Below are 19716 nucleotides of genomic sequence, written 5' to 3' on the forward strand. Positions count from 1 at the left end.
TGAAATCAAAAACATGAAATATGATACTGAAAAGTTAGTCAGTTAATAGAGAAGGAAAAAGGACGTTTTCCTTCTGCAGGTGTGAAAAGCATGCCCCTTCGTATAGGTGTGGCACAAAGAATATGTGGTATAAAGGAGACTGTTGGAGTACCAGTGTTTAACAACTAACTAGAAAGGGAATATATTTAAGGTTTTTAATAACCTAAAGAAGGTGGTTTGGATGATTCCATGTGTGTGATTATTATAAACCATCATGCTTTCCATCATACAGCTTATTCTGTTTCTGGCTCCGGTTGCCTTTGGTTAGCATTCCTTTGACTGTCTTCAGGTGTTTTCCAGCTTTTGACTAATACTATAGGAGACTGTCAGGTGCTGAAACCCTGTTTTTCTTCTTATTTATTACAATATTTTCTTCAGTGCTCTATGGATAAATATTTTCACAGGCTCCCCCTTGGACAACATGCTGCTGTGTAGCATGTGTGACACTAATTTTGCACAGCCTTCCAGACTTGCAGTTGTTACTTTTCTATAACACAGCTGTGAACAGACGACACATATTTATAGCAAGTGCACACTCCTAGGTTGAGTTCTTATATTAAGCTTGGGTTTGTAATGCTGTGTCCAGATGTGAAATTAATTACTCAAGCTTACTACCTTTGAAGACTTGTAGCCTTTAAGTTATGGGGAGGCTTCTTCTGCCTCTAGGAAGGAATGATGAAAAAGGAGAGGCAAGATCGGGCTGATATTCTGCTCTCAGTGAGGAATCAGAGCTGCTAGCCACAAAAGAGGAGTAGGATGCATACCCAAAGAGATATTATAAAAAGGTACAATTTATATGCACCAGGGAGGTGCAGAAGGTACCTCTCTGTGCTCTTCTTGGAGTGTTGAATGTAGTATTTTTAAAGATAATCATAGAATCAAAATCATAGAATCATAGAATCCATGCTTTGATAGGAAGCCGAAGTATTTTCTTTATGAGGAAGGACATTGTATAACTAACATGTTAACAGTTCTTAACATCCCATAGGGAAATTGCATGGCTTTGTAAATCAAAAGAAATCCAGTATTTTATAGGATGCTTCACACAAGTCAAAATGCAGCACTTCAAAGAAACCAGATCCTGTTCTGAGGCTGTTATTTTTAGACACATGTGAGATCAATAGTTTGTTATTCTGTCCATGAAAGCAGCTTGACTGAACTTCAGAGGAAGGTATAGTCCCACAGTATCTCAGATGGGAGTTTTCTTCCCACCTCTTGTAAATGCATGAGTGTTTTTTGCCTTGGGTCATGAGAATTTATCCCTTACTCATTTAGCAGTCTAATGTCTTATTCCTATATATTCTACCTTTAAAAATCTTACTACTATCTTGCTGAAAGTATGTGTCTCGTGGCAGAGTTCTATGCTTTATCTGTCCTTTGAGTAAAGAACTGTTTTTCTCTTTTTAAAGATTTGTATGCTGTAGTTTCAGGTAAGCAGCTATTACACCAGTTGGGCACTGGTGAAGAAACACTCAGCTCTGTATTACTCTTTTGACTTCAGAAATTTTTGCATTTGTTGAAAAGTCAATTGATTGGTTGAATTGCTTTAATGCAGTTGCACAGTAGACTATAACACTGGCCAGATCTTATTTCTCACTAGTCTTTAAAAAAAAAAAAAAAAAAAAAAGTAAATCATCATCTTTTTTTTTTAATGCAGCTATGTCCAGTTATTGAGAAGAAAAGACCTGTAATTACTTGTGCTTTGACAGTATGAAAACGCTTTTCATTTTATAGGCCAAGCACAAAGGGAGATGTCTGTCATTTCCTGGGGAAAAATATCCCACAAACAATTATATATTTAACAATGCAGCCTTTTACCTTTTCTCCTTTAACTTCAGAAACTGTGCCTTTCTATCATTTACTCTTCTCTGGCAACTTTTATCCAGTCATGTTGAGGAGCTCTACAATCATTATTAATGAATGAAACCTCTTTGAACCAAGGTGAAATTTGTCATTTTCCACTATTATTATTACTGCTATCCCCAGTTTACGAAAGAGGGAACTTTGGCAAAGCATCTCTGATTAGGAGAGACAAAGTTACCTGCTTTTCCATGCCAGCTTGTTCTGCCCAATTTCCTTTCAAAAGAACATAAATGTTTCTATTTTTCTCCCTAATTTTCTTTCCACTTGCTGATTCTCTCACACAAAATCCCAAACAACCTCTCAATCCCCACATTTGCCGTCAGTTCCAGTGATTCACTTTAGACTTCCTGAATATTTGTTTGCTCCAGCCTTGAGTAGGGGCTTCTGTTTCCAGCTGTTGCTTGGTGCATTAGGCTGCCTGGCTCTGCGATTTTCAGCAGTTAACAGCAATTGTAACTTTGTTCATGTCTGTGTTCATCTAATGATGAAAGACTCACCTGATGAACAGTAAATTAATAATTTTCACTGTAGCATTGTCAGTAATGTCATTTTAATATACTGTATGACAAGCTATCACATAAAAACATATGCACGCAGAGCTATTTCCTCTAAGCTCTTACTCTAAAGTGCTATGAACTGACAATTGTGAGTCATTGACTACTTGAGCAAGTGTGTACTAGTAAAAACGAAGAAGTAATAGAAAGATGCTGACACTAAAACTCACACCAAAACAAATTACTCATTGACGGGCAGATTATGTCAGAATGGCAGTAGCTTTTGTGGGGCATGATGAAAAGTTTCTCTGCCCAGTAAAAATTATCTTTATTAAGCAGAAGTTGAGTGCAGAGTAGCAAAATGCAGCCCTGCCACATCTCCGTATCAGCAAGGTCCCCCAGCCACTGTGGGATGTGGGAGCTTACCTTCTTTCTCCCCTTTGTACTGGACACTAAGAAACCCTTCACAGGCAGGCAGAGGAGCTGTGCTTGAAAGCTGCCCATCCTGTAGGTATGCCCGGCACTTGCATGACAGGGACAGCAGGTACAGCAAGGAGCTGTTCAGCAAGGAGACCGCGTGTCCAGTGCCTGCCAGGAAGGCACTGCAGTGGCCGGGACTCGCTTCCCTGCCCTCTCCCCTCGCTCACTGTACGTGTTACCTTGGCATGCAACACGCTCTGGAAATTACCCCGAAGCAGGAAGCGACTTGCAGGGGAAGGATTTTAGTATTTATCAGAGATGTGTGAAACATGACGCTTGCCTTGCACAGGGATTGTTCAGGCTCTTTTTTTAAATTGCACTTGACTTAGGCTAAAGCAGCCCAAGATTTGCCCTGAATATCAGGTTTAAATAAACTCCAAAGAGTTCAGACCCTAAAGGACAAGGAAATATGGATTCCTTATACGGAAAGCTAGTCCGTGGGGTAAGCCCGGGGAATTTACTGCCACAGGAAGTCATTGAAAAACAGCGTCTGGATTGTGTATGTATGTTTTATTTTTAAAGGAGTAGGTAATTAAACTCTAGTTAAGTAAGGTAAACAAAGATACAGATGATAAAACCTCATGTTTCACATCACAAAGCAAGCTGGTTACCTGCTGCAAGGAAGAAGGGTTCAACAAGGTTAATAGAGTTTAATAAGGGTTTGATCTAGCTTCTGTTGAAATCAGTAGAAGTGTTTCCCTGACTTTAATGGATCTGATGTTTTTCTGGCTCTTAGATGCCTCAGGTCTGAGTTTAAGATGTGAAGCGTCAGCTGTTGACCACGGCCAGCTAGCAGATTTCATGGTGGTTTTTTTTTTTTTTTTTTTTTACTGACAGACGATTTCCATGCTTTTAAAGAATAACTGAGGAATCACCTTTGAATTTGAGAAGTATTTTACCAAAACCCTTAGAAAAGTACTTTTCCATTTATGTATTTTGTAGTATCATAGCAGTAAGGCTTTGTTTATTACCCAGATTTTGAAACATAGTCTCAGATTTGATTGAGGGCACCATTTATGATTGGTTTGATCATATCCAAGTTTGACTTAATTACACCAGTGCAATGGGAACCTATGGCTCATTCCTCTTCCTATATGTGAGAAAATTAGACTTCAATAAGATTCTTATACTAATACATCTGCCTCCCACCCAGGGGAGCGGTATTACTTTTAGCATATTTGAATAGTTAAAGCAATGTAACTTTCACGCTCAGGTGAGGATTCAGGAATTTTCTCTGAATATTTCCGGAAGCAAAAGAAGTGAGAAGGAATTGTTCTGCATGTGCTAAAAACTAAGGAGCCCTGGCAGCTGGAGCAGCTTTTGCTGTTCATTGATGTACAGATTAATCAGTTATATTGCTAAAAGGGATCATTCTGAACATTTCATGATCTCCTGCATAGTGTAGGCAAAGAATTTCAGTTTTTCCTTCCCTGTGATTCAGGCAGTCACTTTGTACTTGCAAAGAACCAAAAGAAAGTCCATGGTATTAGGAACATAACTACATGCAGTTATTATTCAGCATTATTTTAGTTGAAGCTGAGGGAATGACGAGTTGATATCAAATAAGTGTTGTCACCCTGTAGCATATTCTCAAATGGGCAAGTCCTAAGACACTCAGGGAACTTAGGCATCCAGGTGCCTTTGAGTTTCCTTCTGAACACTGGAAACACTGTTTTTCTGCAGTTAGATTATACAAGTAGCAATATAACTGCTCATTGAAGCTTTAAGGAAACATCTCCCAGTTGTGTGACTGTACAAAAACACCCAAGCTACCTTTAACCTGTAGAACATAGTAGCCTATGCACAAATACATATTCCTGCAACTGCAATACATTCCTGAAGCTGAGCTGTTGAGAGCTAGTTTGGAGTTTTTCACTATCCTACAGCAAGCAATGCATGCAATACTCACAGTCAGTGAGTATTATAACTTCCACAGAACGCTTGATCTCACAATATTCAGGGCACAGTAAACCTTGGAACAGGCACTGCAGCACATTCACGACTGAGGCAGATTTTCAGAAGCAGTAATTGTTAGGTATGGATAAGCTGTGAAACTTCTTCCTTTTGCAGAGAAAGGTATGACTCATACACTTTGAAGATGGGAAGTCCCACAGTTAGTAAAAGTAAAAGGTTCCTTTGGTGAGTCTCCTGTTTTTGTCTTCCAGGATACCCAAGGAACCTGGATAACCTGGAGTGAATGCTTTGCTTCAAAACACCATTTCTTTTTGGCTTTAAAAATGTAAGTAGCTGAACAAGATAAATAGCTGAAAACAGAAGCCGTGCACTAATGAAAGACATGCTTTGTTTTGTCTTCTCATTTTCAAAGCATCAACATTTATCTCATTTAACATTGTCATCCATCAACTAGTAGAACTGCTATTATATTCAAGCCCACCAGCTTTGGAAGTGTCTCAAGTGTCTCCCTGAATCTTGATAGGGTATGGGCACAGAGAAGCAGTGGTGCATGGTTTAAGCGTTCCAGGGATGTGCTGGGAGACAAAAAATTATAGAAAGGAAGAATTTCTGGTGCTCAGCTGTTAAACAAAAAAATTGCTTTCACTCAGGACAAAGATTGAAGAGTTCAAATCACGAAAGTCAGGAAATGAAAACATGACGTTTCTAACACCACCACTGCTGCAGCTGAACTGTAATTTCTGTTCCTGTTTTTCTGGTTAAAGCCATAGATTACTATCTTGCTATACCTTATGGCATAAATGCCACAAAACACTCAATATAGCCACTTTTACTTACTGATGCGAGTATAGATCTTGATCCTTTCCTAGCACAAACTGTACAGCATTAAGACTGTGGTAAAATAGCTTTTACATGTAATGTCTACACCATTTGGAAATTAAAGGCTGCTTAGGGAAAAGGGAGAGAAAACCTGGTTAATAATGATAGTATTTAAACAGTTCAAATCAGGTTTGAAACTCAACGGTGTATTAAGAGCAGTGAGGGAGGAGCTATGGAAGTTTCTGCTTTGAGGCAGTTGTTTATCTGAATTTTCTGGGCTAGAATAAGGGGACGGCAATGATTTGATTTTCATAGGGCTAGGTTTTTAAAAAATGGCATAGTTTTGCCAAAGATGTAAGAGTTTCACTCCTGGCTCTTATTATTCTTCCACTTGCAAATCAGTTACAAGAACCTTCAAAATTATTAGCTGGACAAAAAGACTAGACATTATGAACCTCCTGTAAACAGTGTATGGTTTCACTTTAAGAAACATTATTCGTAATACTTATTATTAAACAAAAGTCATTTGTTACATGTGTGAAATTTCTGCGACTCCAGAGCGACTTTACGTAAAATGCAAAGCTTTCCAGAGATCTCAAATATTACGTAAATTACAACGTGAGAGTGACACTTACACATGGATCTTGTTGCTCGTTGTGCGTCTGTATTTGATGAGGGGTAATGAGCCTGTCTCCTATCCCAGGAGGACAGTGAATGCCATACAAACAGAGCAGAGAATGAAAACTCAGTGAGGGAGGGGTGTATTGTGCAGGCTCTGAGCTTCTGCTTGCTACTAGACTAAGGCCATGCTCATTTAACTCGTGTTTTAATTAATTTTCTCTTAGTTTCAGAAATGTTTCTTCTTCACTGCTTTTCATTCTCTTAGTTCTATCTTTGGACTACCCTGTTCCTGCAGAAATCTTTGAGAGGTCTGTTAAACGGCTTGAGGTCAGCTAGCAGAGCAGAGAAAGGACCTTTGCAAGTCCCCTCCGTCCTTGGAAGGGCGTACAAGACAGCTCACGCTCTCTGATCCTGTCCCACTGGGCACAGCAGGAGTTTCTCCTCTTCCATTTCTTCTTCAATTTTCTTTCAATAATTACTAGAGGCAGATTAATTAAAACCAAGCCTGTTACTCATAGTATTAAGTAATGTAATAATGTCCTAGAATAGCTATTACAGAAAGAGTGGAAAGTTGCCCGGGTGTTGAATAGAGCTAATTTTATCATGTGACCCGGAGCAGAAGGTGCAGTATTGTAACAGCGACAATGCCGCACAGTATTGGACAGTCTGATGTTACACTGTGTAATGTCATGGCGATGTTTGCGTACTATAAAATTAATTTGTTAAATGGGGCGGATAAACAAAGAATAATGATAAATGAATCTTTATACCTTATCTTTGCACACAAAGATACTCCAGTGGTAAATGAAATGAAATAGAACCTTAAAGTAAACCCATAAAAATAAAACCTTAATAAACCCATAAACCTTAAAATGAAAGACTTTCTTTTTTGCTGTAAACTACCTTATCTACCATATTTTATAATAAGCAGCCATGCTAAGCATGTTAATGTATATTAAAAATAGGAATGATTGTGCAAATACTTAAAACTCTTGGCTTTTCATGTATTTATGTCTACTCACAAATTATGGCAAAAGGTTCAGAGGAACTGTTCGCTAAGTATGGAGTCTTCAAGATGGTAGTGAGTTTCGGGATTTGCTTAGTTTATTAAGTTAACAGGCAGAGAGGACAATCGTTACAGAGGCAGTCACCCTGATAGCTTCAGAGTTCTTTTTAAAGAAAACTGGTGGAAACGTTCTTCTGGTGCCTCAGTTAAAACCACCTTCTCAAAGTGAGCTGGTTATTCTTCATAACGTTACAGTGAAGCTCTCTGGAAAAAAACGGTGTTGGCCTGAGTTTCTTTAACAAGCCCTGGTGATAGTGCTTCGTAATCAATTTCCCAAACTGGTTTTAAAATGTGTTCTACATAGTGAAAATGTCATGCTGAGGATAGGATCCATCCACTCTAACTGCACTTAGTGGGCATCTACATCTGGGGGAATCACCCTTAGTTTCTTTTACAGTCACTACAGCCACTCGTCTCTAGGGCATGAGTCATGTGACCTGTTTCAAACCTCTGTCTTTAAATGACAATACACACAATGCCTTCTTTCCTTATTTCGGGAGTGAGAACTACTGCAGTGACGCTTTGATCTTTATGTTATGGCTTAAGAACTCACTGCTCCCAGCAGTTACTAACCCCATAGGTACACGTGTGTTTTCCGTCTTCGCACTTCTGAGTCTGTTATCCCTGGCCGCTTAAACTAATACACTAGCCGATAGGCTGGCATGCAAGTACCAATTTCCTTTCTTACAGGACAGTAAACTCTGCTGGGTAGACAACTAGGAGGTAATAAAACCTTAAACTGTCACAGCCGTTCATTTCAAAGTACCAGAGTCAAAACACGAGCTCGCAATGTGGTTAGCAGCACAGGAATGCCTGCCATTATAAGCAGTGGGATTTTCCTATCTGTACTATTGTTATGTACAAGACTGAAGACTTTCTCCCAGAAGCCCTGCACACGCCGCATTTTCAACACCTTACACTGGTTCACATGAGAGGCTCTCACAGATGGTTTGCTGGGGGTCCAGGAGCAAAATGAGAGAGACGGGGAGGTATCTAAAGGTAGAAGTCACAGCTAGTGGAGGGAGAGTGTCCATCCAGACGGCAGTTCAGATCATAGGAATAAATCACCCTCTCTGGGGCAGAATGCAGAGCAGAGCAACGAGGCTCTTCGTTCAGATGCCTCAAGTGCCTAAAATTAGATGGGGTAATTTCAGGCAATAGTGCTTTGGACCCACTCGAGGCTGGAGCGTGTTGCAATCCTAACTCTTTTCGTCCTTGCCTTTGAGAACACGTTGTGAGTACGCACAGCGTAACAGGTACGTATTCAGTTACCTCGCTGAGCTGCCCTCTGGTGCAGCTGCCTGACCACGTTCTCCTGCAGTAACTACAAGGCATTAACAGCTCTCACAATATTTGTTAACGATTCTTTTCTTGATTCCTGGCTGAAACGGAAATTTCAGGAGTTTTTTGCTAGGTATTATGCTGCATTGAATACTTTGTTGGATACTTGCTCATGATGTCTTCTAAAGTTTTATATCAAAGTAAATATTGTTCTCTTGCAAACTGTCAGGAGTGATTTAAGATAAAGGCCCAAATATTTAGACTTTAATCATAAAATTAGGCTCTGAAGTAAAAGTTGTTTAGTGCAGCTGTGTTTAGATTAATGATATGGCCCATATATATTTTCAAATAAAGTTTTGAGGGGCTTTTTATTTAGTACTGCATGATGGCCTGATTAAACAGTACTACTCTGCAATATAAATAGAGCGCATGCAGAATGAATTAAAAATTGGCTGGCATCGCTCAAAAAGTCGCCGTCTTTGGAGAATGGCCAGCGAACATGTGCGGGTTTCTCCAGAGTTCAGAGGCCTGCAGCTGTTCTGTATTTACATCAACAGTGTGTGGATGGCATAAGGATTTCGGAGAGGTAGTATAGACGGCTTTGTAAGTCAGGCCCATTCAAACAAAGACTGTTTTAATATGGCAAAATATAAAGTTAACTGCATAGCAGTAAGGAACGCAGCACATAGGTACGGAGTGGGGGAATGCATTGTGGGCAGCGCTGACTCTGGAGAAGACCAGAGGTCATACTGGATGCACTTGTAATGTGCTGTTAATGCAGTCCTGCTCCCCTACCCTGCCTGTGCAGACAATGTGTTGGAAGGAGCTACGGATCTCTGTCTGCCTAGATTTCCTTGGTATGAAACCAGAGCATATTGGAGAGAGAGGGAGAAGGGTGAATAAGAGAAAAAAGTAAGGAAAATGGTGCTTTTCCAGGTTTTCCAGAGAGGAAGTCAGCATGCAGCCGGGGCACACACTACATCTTGAGAGCTGGGAAAAGCTCCTGGTCCCAAGATACAGACATAACAGAAGTGCTCAGGTAACCGTCCGCAAGCTGGCAGGTTGCTTTACAAGCTAATGGCTACATGGGGCTACAGAGGTAGTTTTACTTCTTTATAAAACATCGATGACCAGTTACTGGATAGTACATATTATTCCTACTATAGTATTGCATATATTTATAGCATATGAAACAGAAGAAGGTGACTGGGAATAGCTAATATAGGTGATTATTCCCCTTTACTCAGCACTTGTTGGGATTCACTTGGAATATTGTGTTCAGTTTGGAGCCAATACAAGAAAGGTGTTGATAAATTAGAGCAAGTCCCACATATGGTCACCAAGATGATCAGGGGCCTGGAGCACTTGCCCTGTGAGAAGAGTCTGACGGAGCTGGGCTTGTTCAGCCTGGAGAAGAGATGGCTTTGGGGGGACCTCGCAGCAGCCTTCCCATACCTGAGAGGAAGTTACTAAGAAAACAGAGGCAGACTCTTTGCTGAGGTGTACGGCTATGGCAGTAGAACAAGAGACAGTGGTCATATATTGAAACAGGGGAGGATCTCACTGGATACAAAGAAAAAATTTTCCCTGTGAGGACACTTAAGCACTGGAACAGGTTGCCCAGAGAGGCTGTGGAGTCGCTGGTTTCAGAGGTTTTCAAGACCCAAACGGGTAAAGGTCTGAGCAACCTGGTCTGATTTCAGTGTTCACCTTGCTTTGGACTAGTTCACCTTGGCTGGACTATATGATCCACTGAGGTCCCTTCCAACCTGTAAAATTCTATTATTCTATTATTTTGATACATAATTTTTAATGTGGAAAAATCGGAAAAAATCCAAAACAAAAACTGAAAAAATGCCTTATATTGACACATATAGATCTCCAGTTCCTTGGTACAAAATACGTACTATAAATAGATTCAGTAATGCATATAATTCACGCAATACATGACAAACGAGTGCATGGGAAGGACTGCACATGCACATTTACACAGAGAGATATCTTCGGAAAATGTGTCCTTAAAATGAAACCTGTTCCTCTAAATCCCGCAGACTACTACTAGTAATAACACATTGTATTTTTATAACGTCTTTCATTTTTGGACTTCAGGGTACTTTGAGGGTGGTATAACTAAGAAAGAGTTAATTCTGAACAGGCTAGTGTCTCTTAGTCTTTAATGAGTGTGATTTGGCAGCTGTGAGATAAAAAAAACAAACGTGTATATCCTCAATGAGCAACATGCCCGGGAAGCAGAGTCAGTGAAAGTCCTAAGGGTTCAGGCAGTTCAGCTTCCAGAGCTATCGCTTAGCGCACCGCCACATGGCCCCGCACGGCTGAGAACGCTTGTGTTTTGCATTGCATGTTTGCTCTGGAATACCACAGTGGAAATTTAAGTAGTAACTTGGTGCCAAACACGGCCCTCTCTAGTACCTCCTCCCTGCCCCTTGTCATGCAGCTGTGCTGCGCAGCCCAGCAGGGCTCAGAGCCTCTTTCTCTCCCTTCTGCAGGACTCTGCCCCACGTAGAAGCTATAGCGCGTTTACCAGCCCGGAGGCTGCCACGAGGCTCTGCTCGGTAGCTCTCCCCACGTGCGTAAGCAGTAACTGGAGCTGGCAGCAACATGCACTCCTTTCCATTCAAGGCCGGAGTGTGTTGCAGTCCTGACTCTTCTCGTCCTTGCCTTTGAGGTAGGTGACATGAGACCATGTTGTGAGTACGCACAGCGTAACAGGCACGTATTCAGTTACCTCGCTGAGCTGGCCTCTGAAGCAGCTGCCTGAGCAGACAGGCAAGGCCAGAAATACTGGCACGCAGACCCCGCTCAAACACAGCGCTGGAACTGCTTTGAGGAAAGAAATGTAGGAAGAGGATAGGAATAAATAAAAACATGCCACTGCGCTAGGCTGAACTGAGAAGCATGTAAATGCCGTGTTACAGGAAATTATTGAAGGACAATGAGTTAAATAAAGTACTAAGAAAACTGCTTTCAAAGTATTTATTCCATGAAACTGGGGACAGGCTACTATCACAATCCCATGTCCATTCTTTTGTTGTTTAGATGTGAAAAACAGAAATGTTATTGCAGATGCAGGGTGGCATTAAAAATTGTATTTGTTCATGTGGGTGTAGGAAAGGTAATGGATTTTGTTACATGAATGATATCCCCTCCAAAATGCTTAATAACTCTCAGAAGCAGGAGGGTGCTTAGAGCATGGGATAGGTGCCTTTTTGATGAGTGATTAATATATCTGAAAATTAAAAGGAATGCATTCTGTTAGCTTTATTCATGTTACGTAAGTGATTCTCAAAGATTATCTTTGGATAAATAGGAATCATGTGAGCGCATCACGCTGACACGCACAAAATCTGTGCTATCCTTGGAGGTTCTGTTTAACGAGAGGAACAGATCTGCAGGGGAGAGTGCCAGCCGTGCCAGTGACAGCAGGACGCATGCTGGCGTTTCCAGGCCTTTGACTGAACATTAATTGCAAACACTTGGTTTTGTTTGTTATAAGTGAGTGTTCACAAAACTGTTACAGTCATAATTAGATTACAATGTCTTTGGCCTCAAGTTCATAATTACTTTCTCTATAAAGAACGTTGCACCATTTGGAGGCTGCAGAAATAGTGAATTCAACTTGTGGCTTAGCTAAGACTATAGCTCAGCTAACGTCTCTGCTCTCTTCTAACTAGTTTCTCTCAATCTGTACATTGTATTTTCACTGAAGGAGACCAGTGAAGATATTATTGCTTCTCTTTTTAGGGCTGATCACTAAGGGTAAAAGTGACATACATAAAGTAATGAGCACACTGCTTTTTCAGGTGAAGTTATGCGTGCGATAAGCAGAGTATCACTTTTGTAAAGGCCTTTTGCACACCACTTCCCTCTGACCGCTAGATTAAGGCTAAAACTCTATAGTAGTAAATTAAACTGTGCCAGGGAATGTTCCTAGACGCTGGAGCTCAGTCATCCATAGTGTTAAATTGTTCCTGTCATGTTTTTAGCTAGTGCCAGCCTCGCAAACAATTCCTGGCTATGGCTTGGGAATGGGGATAGGAATAGACTTCTATTCTTCAGGTGCCTATCCTGCTGCGAGAGAGTTCAGTACTACGGGCATGGGCTGTTCTGCGCCAGCTGGCCCCAGTGCCTGGACGTTTCATTTCCTTGTACAGACATAGCCTTTATAAAGCCATTCTTCTCTGCTGAGCTACTTTAGTAGTGGTGAGTGTTTAAAATGAAACTGGTGATCCTCATACCTCAGTAATTCTAAATAAATGTATAATTCACAAGAATACAAGGCTTTCCAGGATTATCCCCCTTTTGAGTAAAGCCCGCTCGGGGACACTGCCAGTCTGATTCTGTTTTGGAGAGGGGAATCCTCTTCATCTGAAAATTCTCTTGCTGAATGTAAATTATACTATAAACTATGTGTTTTGAGCTTCCCTCTGCTGATTTGGCTTATATGTCTGTGTAATTGAGAGTGCTTTTATTAAGCAACATCTTATGTCTTACCTTAGGAACCTTAAATATAATTTGTACATTTTGTAAATAAATGAGAGCTTGGGCAAAAATGCTTCTAGAAAAACTCGGGATCTAGTAAAGCAAACTCATGTCCTGTCTACTGAGCCATGCTGGCACAGATGGAGAGTGCTATGGGGCCTCCTTTCCCTGCTGGTAACCAGTATTCTAACTAACCATTAGATCGTGATACCCCCCCAGATTTTGTCACCTTTTACTTTTGAGCAAATGAACAAGTCGTGTATGCCCTGACAAAGATTATAGACTATCCTGTTCCACATTCCCTTAGCCTGAATGGCAGAGGATTCAGGTACAGATCTGACGGGCAGAGAATCTCCATCTTCTAACGAACGAGAGCTCTACTGTTCTAAGGAGCTGTAGTCCATTAGACAGATGCTCCTTACCAATCCTCAAGATGTTACTGATTTCCCTTTTTTATATATACTTATTTATGTGTGAGTGAATTTCACAGACTGATGAACATTCCCAAATTCAATTTAATGGTTAAGAAACATAATCTGTCCGTTATACAGTAGGATATATAAAAAACATCTGCTTTTCTTAAATGTGGCCCATGAAAAAGCTTGGATTCATCAAAAGCCTTTTTGATACTATGTGATGCATAAAGATGGCTTTTTGGGTTTTTTTTTTTGGAGTCTGATGTTTAATTATTAACAATGAAAACAGAAATAATAGTAGCAATTCAGGTCCTGTTCAAAATTCTAAGATATATTTCTGATGACTGGAGAGTTCACAAAAATTAACAAGATTCTGACTTATGTACAACTCTACAATATGCCAAAATATTGGCTAAATATACTCAGATTTATACAGACATGCTGGGATCTTGAGTTCATTCCACTGCACACTGCTCTTTCTTCAAGCACCTGGGCCAAATTCTTCTTCCAATTACAAATGCACAATGCCCTTTACTACAAGGAAGACTTCAGAGATGTAACTGCTAATTTGACCAAAAGGGTTCCTGGGCAACAGACTTGCAAAGCAAAAAGAAAGAAGGGAAAGAAGGAAAATAAAGGTGTAAATACAAACGGAACAGCTTATCTACCAGACGTGTCATTTTCTGTTGCTAAAGGCAAGCTTACCTTGTCTTATTCAGACTAAAATATGTTCAGCCTATATATAAGATGCCATAATTAATGCAAATCTGATTAATGTTTTATTTCTAATTAATCCAAAATGAATTTCATCAACTGATGAAAAATACTCAGAGAGAAACTAATTGTTGATTAATTTACACTTTCATAGATGACATGTCAAAACTACAGGATATGTCTACTTTATCACCTCAACACATTATTTAGCCTTTTTTTACTTTCAGCTTACAGTTTCAGATGATGTTCTGCTCTCACCTGGCTGCCATAATGTGTTAGAGCTTTTATTGTTTGAAAGAATTCTACAAGGAAAATGAATGCAGTATTAACACAAGAAAACAAAAATGGTGATATTGGGTCGGACCAAAGTATCCTGTCTTCAGCAGTGGCAGGCAGTGAATGCCAGGCTAATACCAGGGCAAGCTGATGTGATGCTTTCATTCTGCAGCAGTTTGTGGTTAGGGACGTTTTACCATCCTAAAAGGATTCTATAGAATCTCTCATAGGGAGTCATTGAGATTCATTTCATTCATTTGTGTACTTTGGGGCCATTAGCCCTTGAGCCCTAGTAAAACTGGAATTCAGAAATGCTCACAGAAGCTGTGGTTGTCAGCTAGGGCACCTGGTTTCACAGCAGATCTTTTATGGCTGTCAAGGCTGGTGTATCGTACAGGCTGGTCTCAGTGAGCTCAGCAATCATGTGGCCAAGCTGGCCATTCTTTATATATATTTTTTATTTGAAAGGTGTCCCTAGATAGTAACAACTCTGGGTAAAACAGTTGTGTGTTGTGTTTATAACCTGTGTGGTTTGTCATTAACAATCAAGTGCTCTTTGTGACCATCTAGTCCCAGTGATGTTAGAGGGACTCCTGTCACCGATTCAAAAGGGGCCACAGGGTCCACCTTTGTCCAACGCACGATGCCAGTAAGGCGCGGCAGCGGCCGCAGCATACGGAGCGGGGCGCAGTGTGGGCAAGCGGCAGCCTCCGCACTGCTGGGCTGCGGAGAGTGTTGCTGAAGCTTTGCTCTCCCCTATGCCATCATCCCGCTAGGAGGAATTCCCGCTCGGGGACTGCGCACGCTTCGCTCTGCTTCCTACCTCGCACATCTACCACATCACGTGATGGGAAGAATGACTCTGGTTCTGAGGGTTTTATTTCGAATGCTTGATATTGCTGGCAAAAATAAGGCCTCTAAAAATATAGCATTGTTCTACTACACTGGAATGGGACCAGAATCAGAGACTGAAATGTAGAGATAAGTAATTGTTGCATTTTGAAACAAAATGTAAGTGTTTACAAGGCATGACAAAGTGAAATGTTACCGAGTAAAGAAGAAAAACTACAGTATGAGAAAAAATTAATTATGACTATTCACACTGCAAAAAGCCTAACTCCCATTAAACCAATGGAAACATGAAAAATAAATGAAATGGAAGAGGTCAGGGCTTATTTTTGGAGGAACTGTAGTATTTCTCTTTATATTTGCTCTTATAATTTTATGGCTGCATGTTTGTATTTTCTGTGGGTCTAAGGAAGAAATGTCAACATTAGATTTTATCACCTATTGTACTTGATGTGTGTGGCGACCCAGGTGCGCAACAGTGTGTTATTTTACATTCCAAAATATTCTGAGCTTTTTGGGATCACTACCTGCAGATATATAAACCACCATACTGGCAATGAAATGTGAAACTATGTCAATCTTGCCTGTTCTGCAGTTTTATTACATTTTAAGCTCATCGCAAGTTCAACTAAAACAATCTGAAACTTGTAATCGTTTTGAACAAATGTGGGCCAAAAGTTAAGTTAACCTGGAGCAATGCATAGTTTCAAAATTAAACTAGCAAAATTGAAGTTAGGAAAATCTGTGTGAAATTCAGCCATTACAACTGCTTACATTTTTCAGATCTAAATATAAAATTTTATCTAAAAGCAAACAATCCAGTGTAGTTCATATGTGAAGAAAACATTCTCCCAAATAGGAATGGGCCCAGCCTGCAATGTTGAGACCACAATCTGCCTCTGCATCCACAATTTACAAACATTTTGGGATATCAGGCCTTTAGCTTACAGTCCCGTTTCATTTCATACGTCTCTAAACTCAGACTTTCATTTCACTTGGTCACAATTGGTGTTAGGAATATTTACTTACAGGATTTATTTAACAATTTTGAGTGAGTTTTGCAATAGTAGGTTGCAGTGGAGAAGGTTATTACACACTGATCACAGTGAAAACCAGAGCAATACCCAAGGAAGAGGAGAACGTTCGGAAACATTAGATCAGTCTGTAATTTTCAGACTCCTGCAAATTGTCTTTGCCTTCCATAACCTTCACAGTTTTCTGAAAGTAAAGAAATATCAATCCTCTCATATTAGGGGTAAAAACAGTCTTTCACACTAGGTTTTTTAAAAGACAATAATTTTGATACACCTTCATCTGAATTTTTAAAATTAAGTTAAAGAGAAGCTTGCTCAAAAGGACCAAACAAGATGCCCTTAAAATCACTTAACCATGGTTTAGAACTTGACCTTCTAAAATTGGATGGTTGGACTAGGATTTTCAACTCAGCCAAATTAGCGACACACAAAATTGACAAAACCTTTTCTTTTTAAATTAGATTAGACACATCCATCAGGAAGAGAAAGCGCTCAGCATCTTCCAGTATGCAAACAATGCCCTGATTTGTGTCTTTATTCACTGTATTATACAGCCTACTTATTCACTGCAGGCATATTAGTCTTGATCCTACATTAGAGTACACAGTAAGATTATAAGGGACAGTATGCATATATATAAGCACAATTAAAAACTAAAAAGCCTTTTATAAATACATTACAGGATTTAAATTAACTGTATCATCTCAAAAAACTGGAACTGGGCATTACCTTGAACAGCGTAACAGCTCTGCTCAGTATGCAGTATCATAGAAAAATTAATCAGACGTTGAGAAACATGTGGAATAGAATGAAAACTAATTCTGGAGAGACTAGGCTATTACAGAATTCCATGCCCCGGCCTTTTCTGGAGTGCTGCGTGTGGGCCCCCTCAGTCTGAAAACAGATATCCTGCAGTTAGAGAAGGCTAGAGAGGTGCACCAAAAACCATGAGGAACAACTCTCCGAGGCAAAAAGACGGAAAAGTTGGGACTTGTTTATCTGAAAAGATGAGTAGAAGATGTGACAAGAAGTACAAAAATGAAACATTGTTCAGAAGCTAGAACATCGGTATTGTATTGTTTCACGTACCAGTAACAAGACAACAATACCAGCTGGGGGACCAAGAGTGGAGACACAAGTTGGACTTCATCCCCGCGCTGCGTAGTGCCACCTGGAAGGAGGGGGGACCTTAACACCGTCTTTTGCTAACGCTGCGTTTGGTTCACGGCAGCCTGGGAATAACCGGGCGCGGCTCAGCCCCAGCTGCGCCGCCAGGGGGCGCGCAGGGTCGGGGGCCGCCGCCGCCGCGGGGCTCCCGCCCGCCCGCAGCCGGCACCGCTTTGAAACGCCTCCCTCCCCCCTCGCCCGCCACGTCCCGCCGGCAGCCGGGCCGGGGATCCTCAGCTCGGCACCGCGGAAGGAGCGCAGCGAGCCCCCTTCTCCAGTGCGCCGCCTCAGCGAGAGGGGGCAGCGGCCACGGCAACGTCCCCCCCCCGCCGCCGCCGCCACGGCCGCACCTCGGGCAGCGCGGCCCTGCCAAGGGCGGCAACAGCCCCGCCGCCCCTGCCCGCCTTGGCGGGAGGCTCCCCGCCGCTCCGCACCGCGGACCCCTCGGCGGGGCGGAGCGGCCTCACCCTCCCGCAGCCCCTTTCTCGGTAAACACGAGGCGAAGCCCGCCCGGCCGGCCGCCCTGTTACGTTAATCCGCCTGGCGGCTTTACATATCCCCTCCCAAAGGCCAGCCCCCGGTTAAAAGCCTTCCCCGAGCTGTCAGTGTGACACCGGCGCGCCCTCGCTCCCCCGCGGGCTGCCGCGGCTGCGCTCGCTGGGGGAAGCGGTGCCGTTGCCGCGCGGCCGCGGCGGTGACCGTTGCCGCCGTGACCGTTGCCGCGCGGCCGTTGCCGTTACTGCGCGGCGGCGGCGGCGGCGTCGGCTGTGGGGTGGCTTGTCGCGGGGCTTCGCCTGTTTGGCTTTTGGTTTTGTTTTTTTCCACCTAGGAAAGAGCTATTAAGTGTAAATCCAAAGTTCTAGACTTAACTACAGGTTTTATATACTTTTTTTTTTTACTATATATACAAAATATATATCTTATATAGTGTGTGTGTGTATATATATATATATATATATATAAAATTTTAAGGGCCTCATAATGAGAAATCAGCGGATTCCCGCTTGCAGAGGGAGTGTTTTATATAGGGGTATAGGGCATTCCTGCGTGGGTTACGCCGTTTCGGTCAGGCCCGGGCATGGCGTGAAGGCTAAGCCTGGCTTGCCCCAGGGAGGAGGCTGGCCCAGCGACCCCTGGGCTGCGCAGCAGGCTGCCGGCTTGCAAGAGCAGACCACCTGCAGGCTGTTTCCTGGCTTGTGTCACAGCAAATCAAATCCCAAGGATGGGTGCTGTACAGGTAGGTCTTGCTGGCTAATACTTTTTGCATGTGATTGAGGTCTCCTTTTCCTCCAGCGAAGAGATTTTAGGGGAAGTGGGACAGCGATGTACACAAAGTCTGTATCTGGTTGGTGGCAGTGGCGCTGGTGATGCAAGAGAGAGCTTGGTTGGCAGTAATTTTTTTTTTTTTATCATAAGTTCTTAGTGTAATGCTTCATGAATCTGCACTTTGTGTTTTAGTTGAATAAAAAACATCAACAGGTAGCATGCATTGTGGGTTTTTCCCATGCAGCACCCCAAAGGGGGTCTCCCCTTGTTTCTAAGGGTGTTTTTTGAATTTTCCTTTGAGCTTTCTGCAGCTTTTAAAAAAAACTGCCCTGCCAGTGATGGCAAAAAGCGCTTGCTTTACTGGCTGTCCTTGGTGATGTGCCCTGCGCTGAGCACCTGGGCACTGAAAGCAGAACGGGTGCAGTTTAGTGCCTCAAAGAGATGCGTAACTAGAAAGGGGGACAGGAAAACCCTTCCTCATCTAGGTAGTGAGGAGGAGCAAGAACTGAGTTTGATTTATAACATATTTTTTAGGAGGGATGGATAAAGGAACAAGTGCTAAATTATTAGCTACATTTTGCAGGTGGTGCCACAAGCCATTTTTAACCCGGCAGGTTGATAAATGAACCAAAAACAGCAGGAGGAAGCATGCGCTTTCAAGGTTTAATCCTGATGCTACCATTGATTTAGTTCAGATTGTTTGGGCCAGTTACTCAGTCAACCAACCCTTTAATCTGTGCTTAATTTTGAACACACATAATCCCATTTACTGCTGTTCATAATATTTAAGTATGTGTGTGTTGTGCTAGATCAGGGCCTTAGTCTGTGTAGTTCAATTTCTGCACAAACAAAATGAGTGTTATTCCTACGCTACTTTGTAGGCTTTTGTAACATTTAATATTTGTACAATGCCCTGA

General features: G+C 41.8%; 1 protein-coding gene across 3 annotated transcripts in view; it reads left to right on the top strand.

Annotated features, from left to right (window-relative positions):
* Positions 1 to 18490: 18490 nt before the first annotated feature.
* Positions 18491 to 19716, top strand: part of LOC104147788 (ran-binding protein 3-like) — a 35810-nt gene continuing 34584 nt past the window's right edge. For 2 of the 3 annotated variants that reach the window (XM_068925412.1, XM_009680639.2), the window contains exon 1: positions 18491 to 18770. In XM_068925412.1, coding sequence (XP_068781513.1) covers positions 18515 to 18770 — 256 coding nt within the window. In that variant the 5' untranslated portion in view covers positions 18491 to 18514. The remainder of the gene's footprint in view (positions 18771 to 19716) is intronic. The other variant, XM_068925414.1, reaches the window with a different exon arrangement.

This window comes from Struthio camelus, chromosome W (genome assembly GCF_040807025.1).
Source record: "Struthio camelus isolate bStrCam1 chromosome W, bStrCam1.hap1, whole genome shotgun sequence".
Taxonomy (NCBI): domain Eukaryota; kingdom Metazoa; phylum Chordata; class Aves; order Struthioniformes; family Struthionidae; genus Struthio; species Struthio camelus.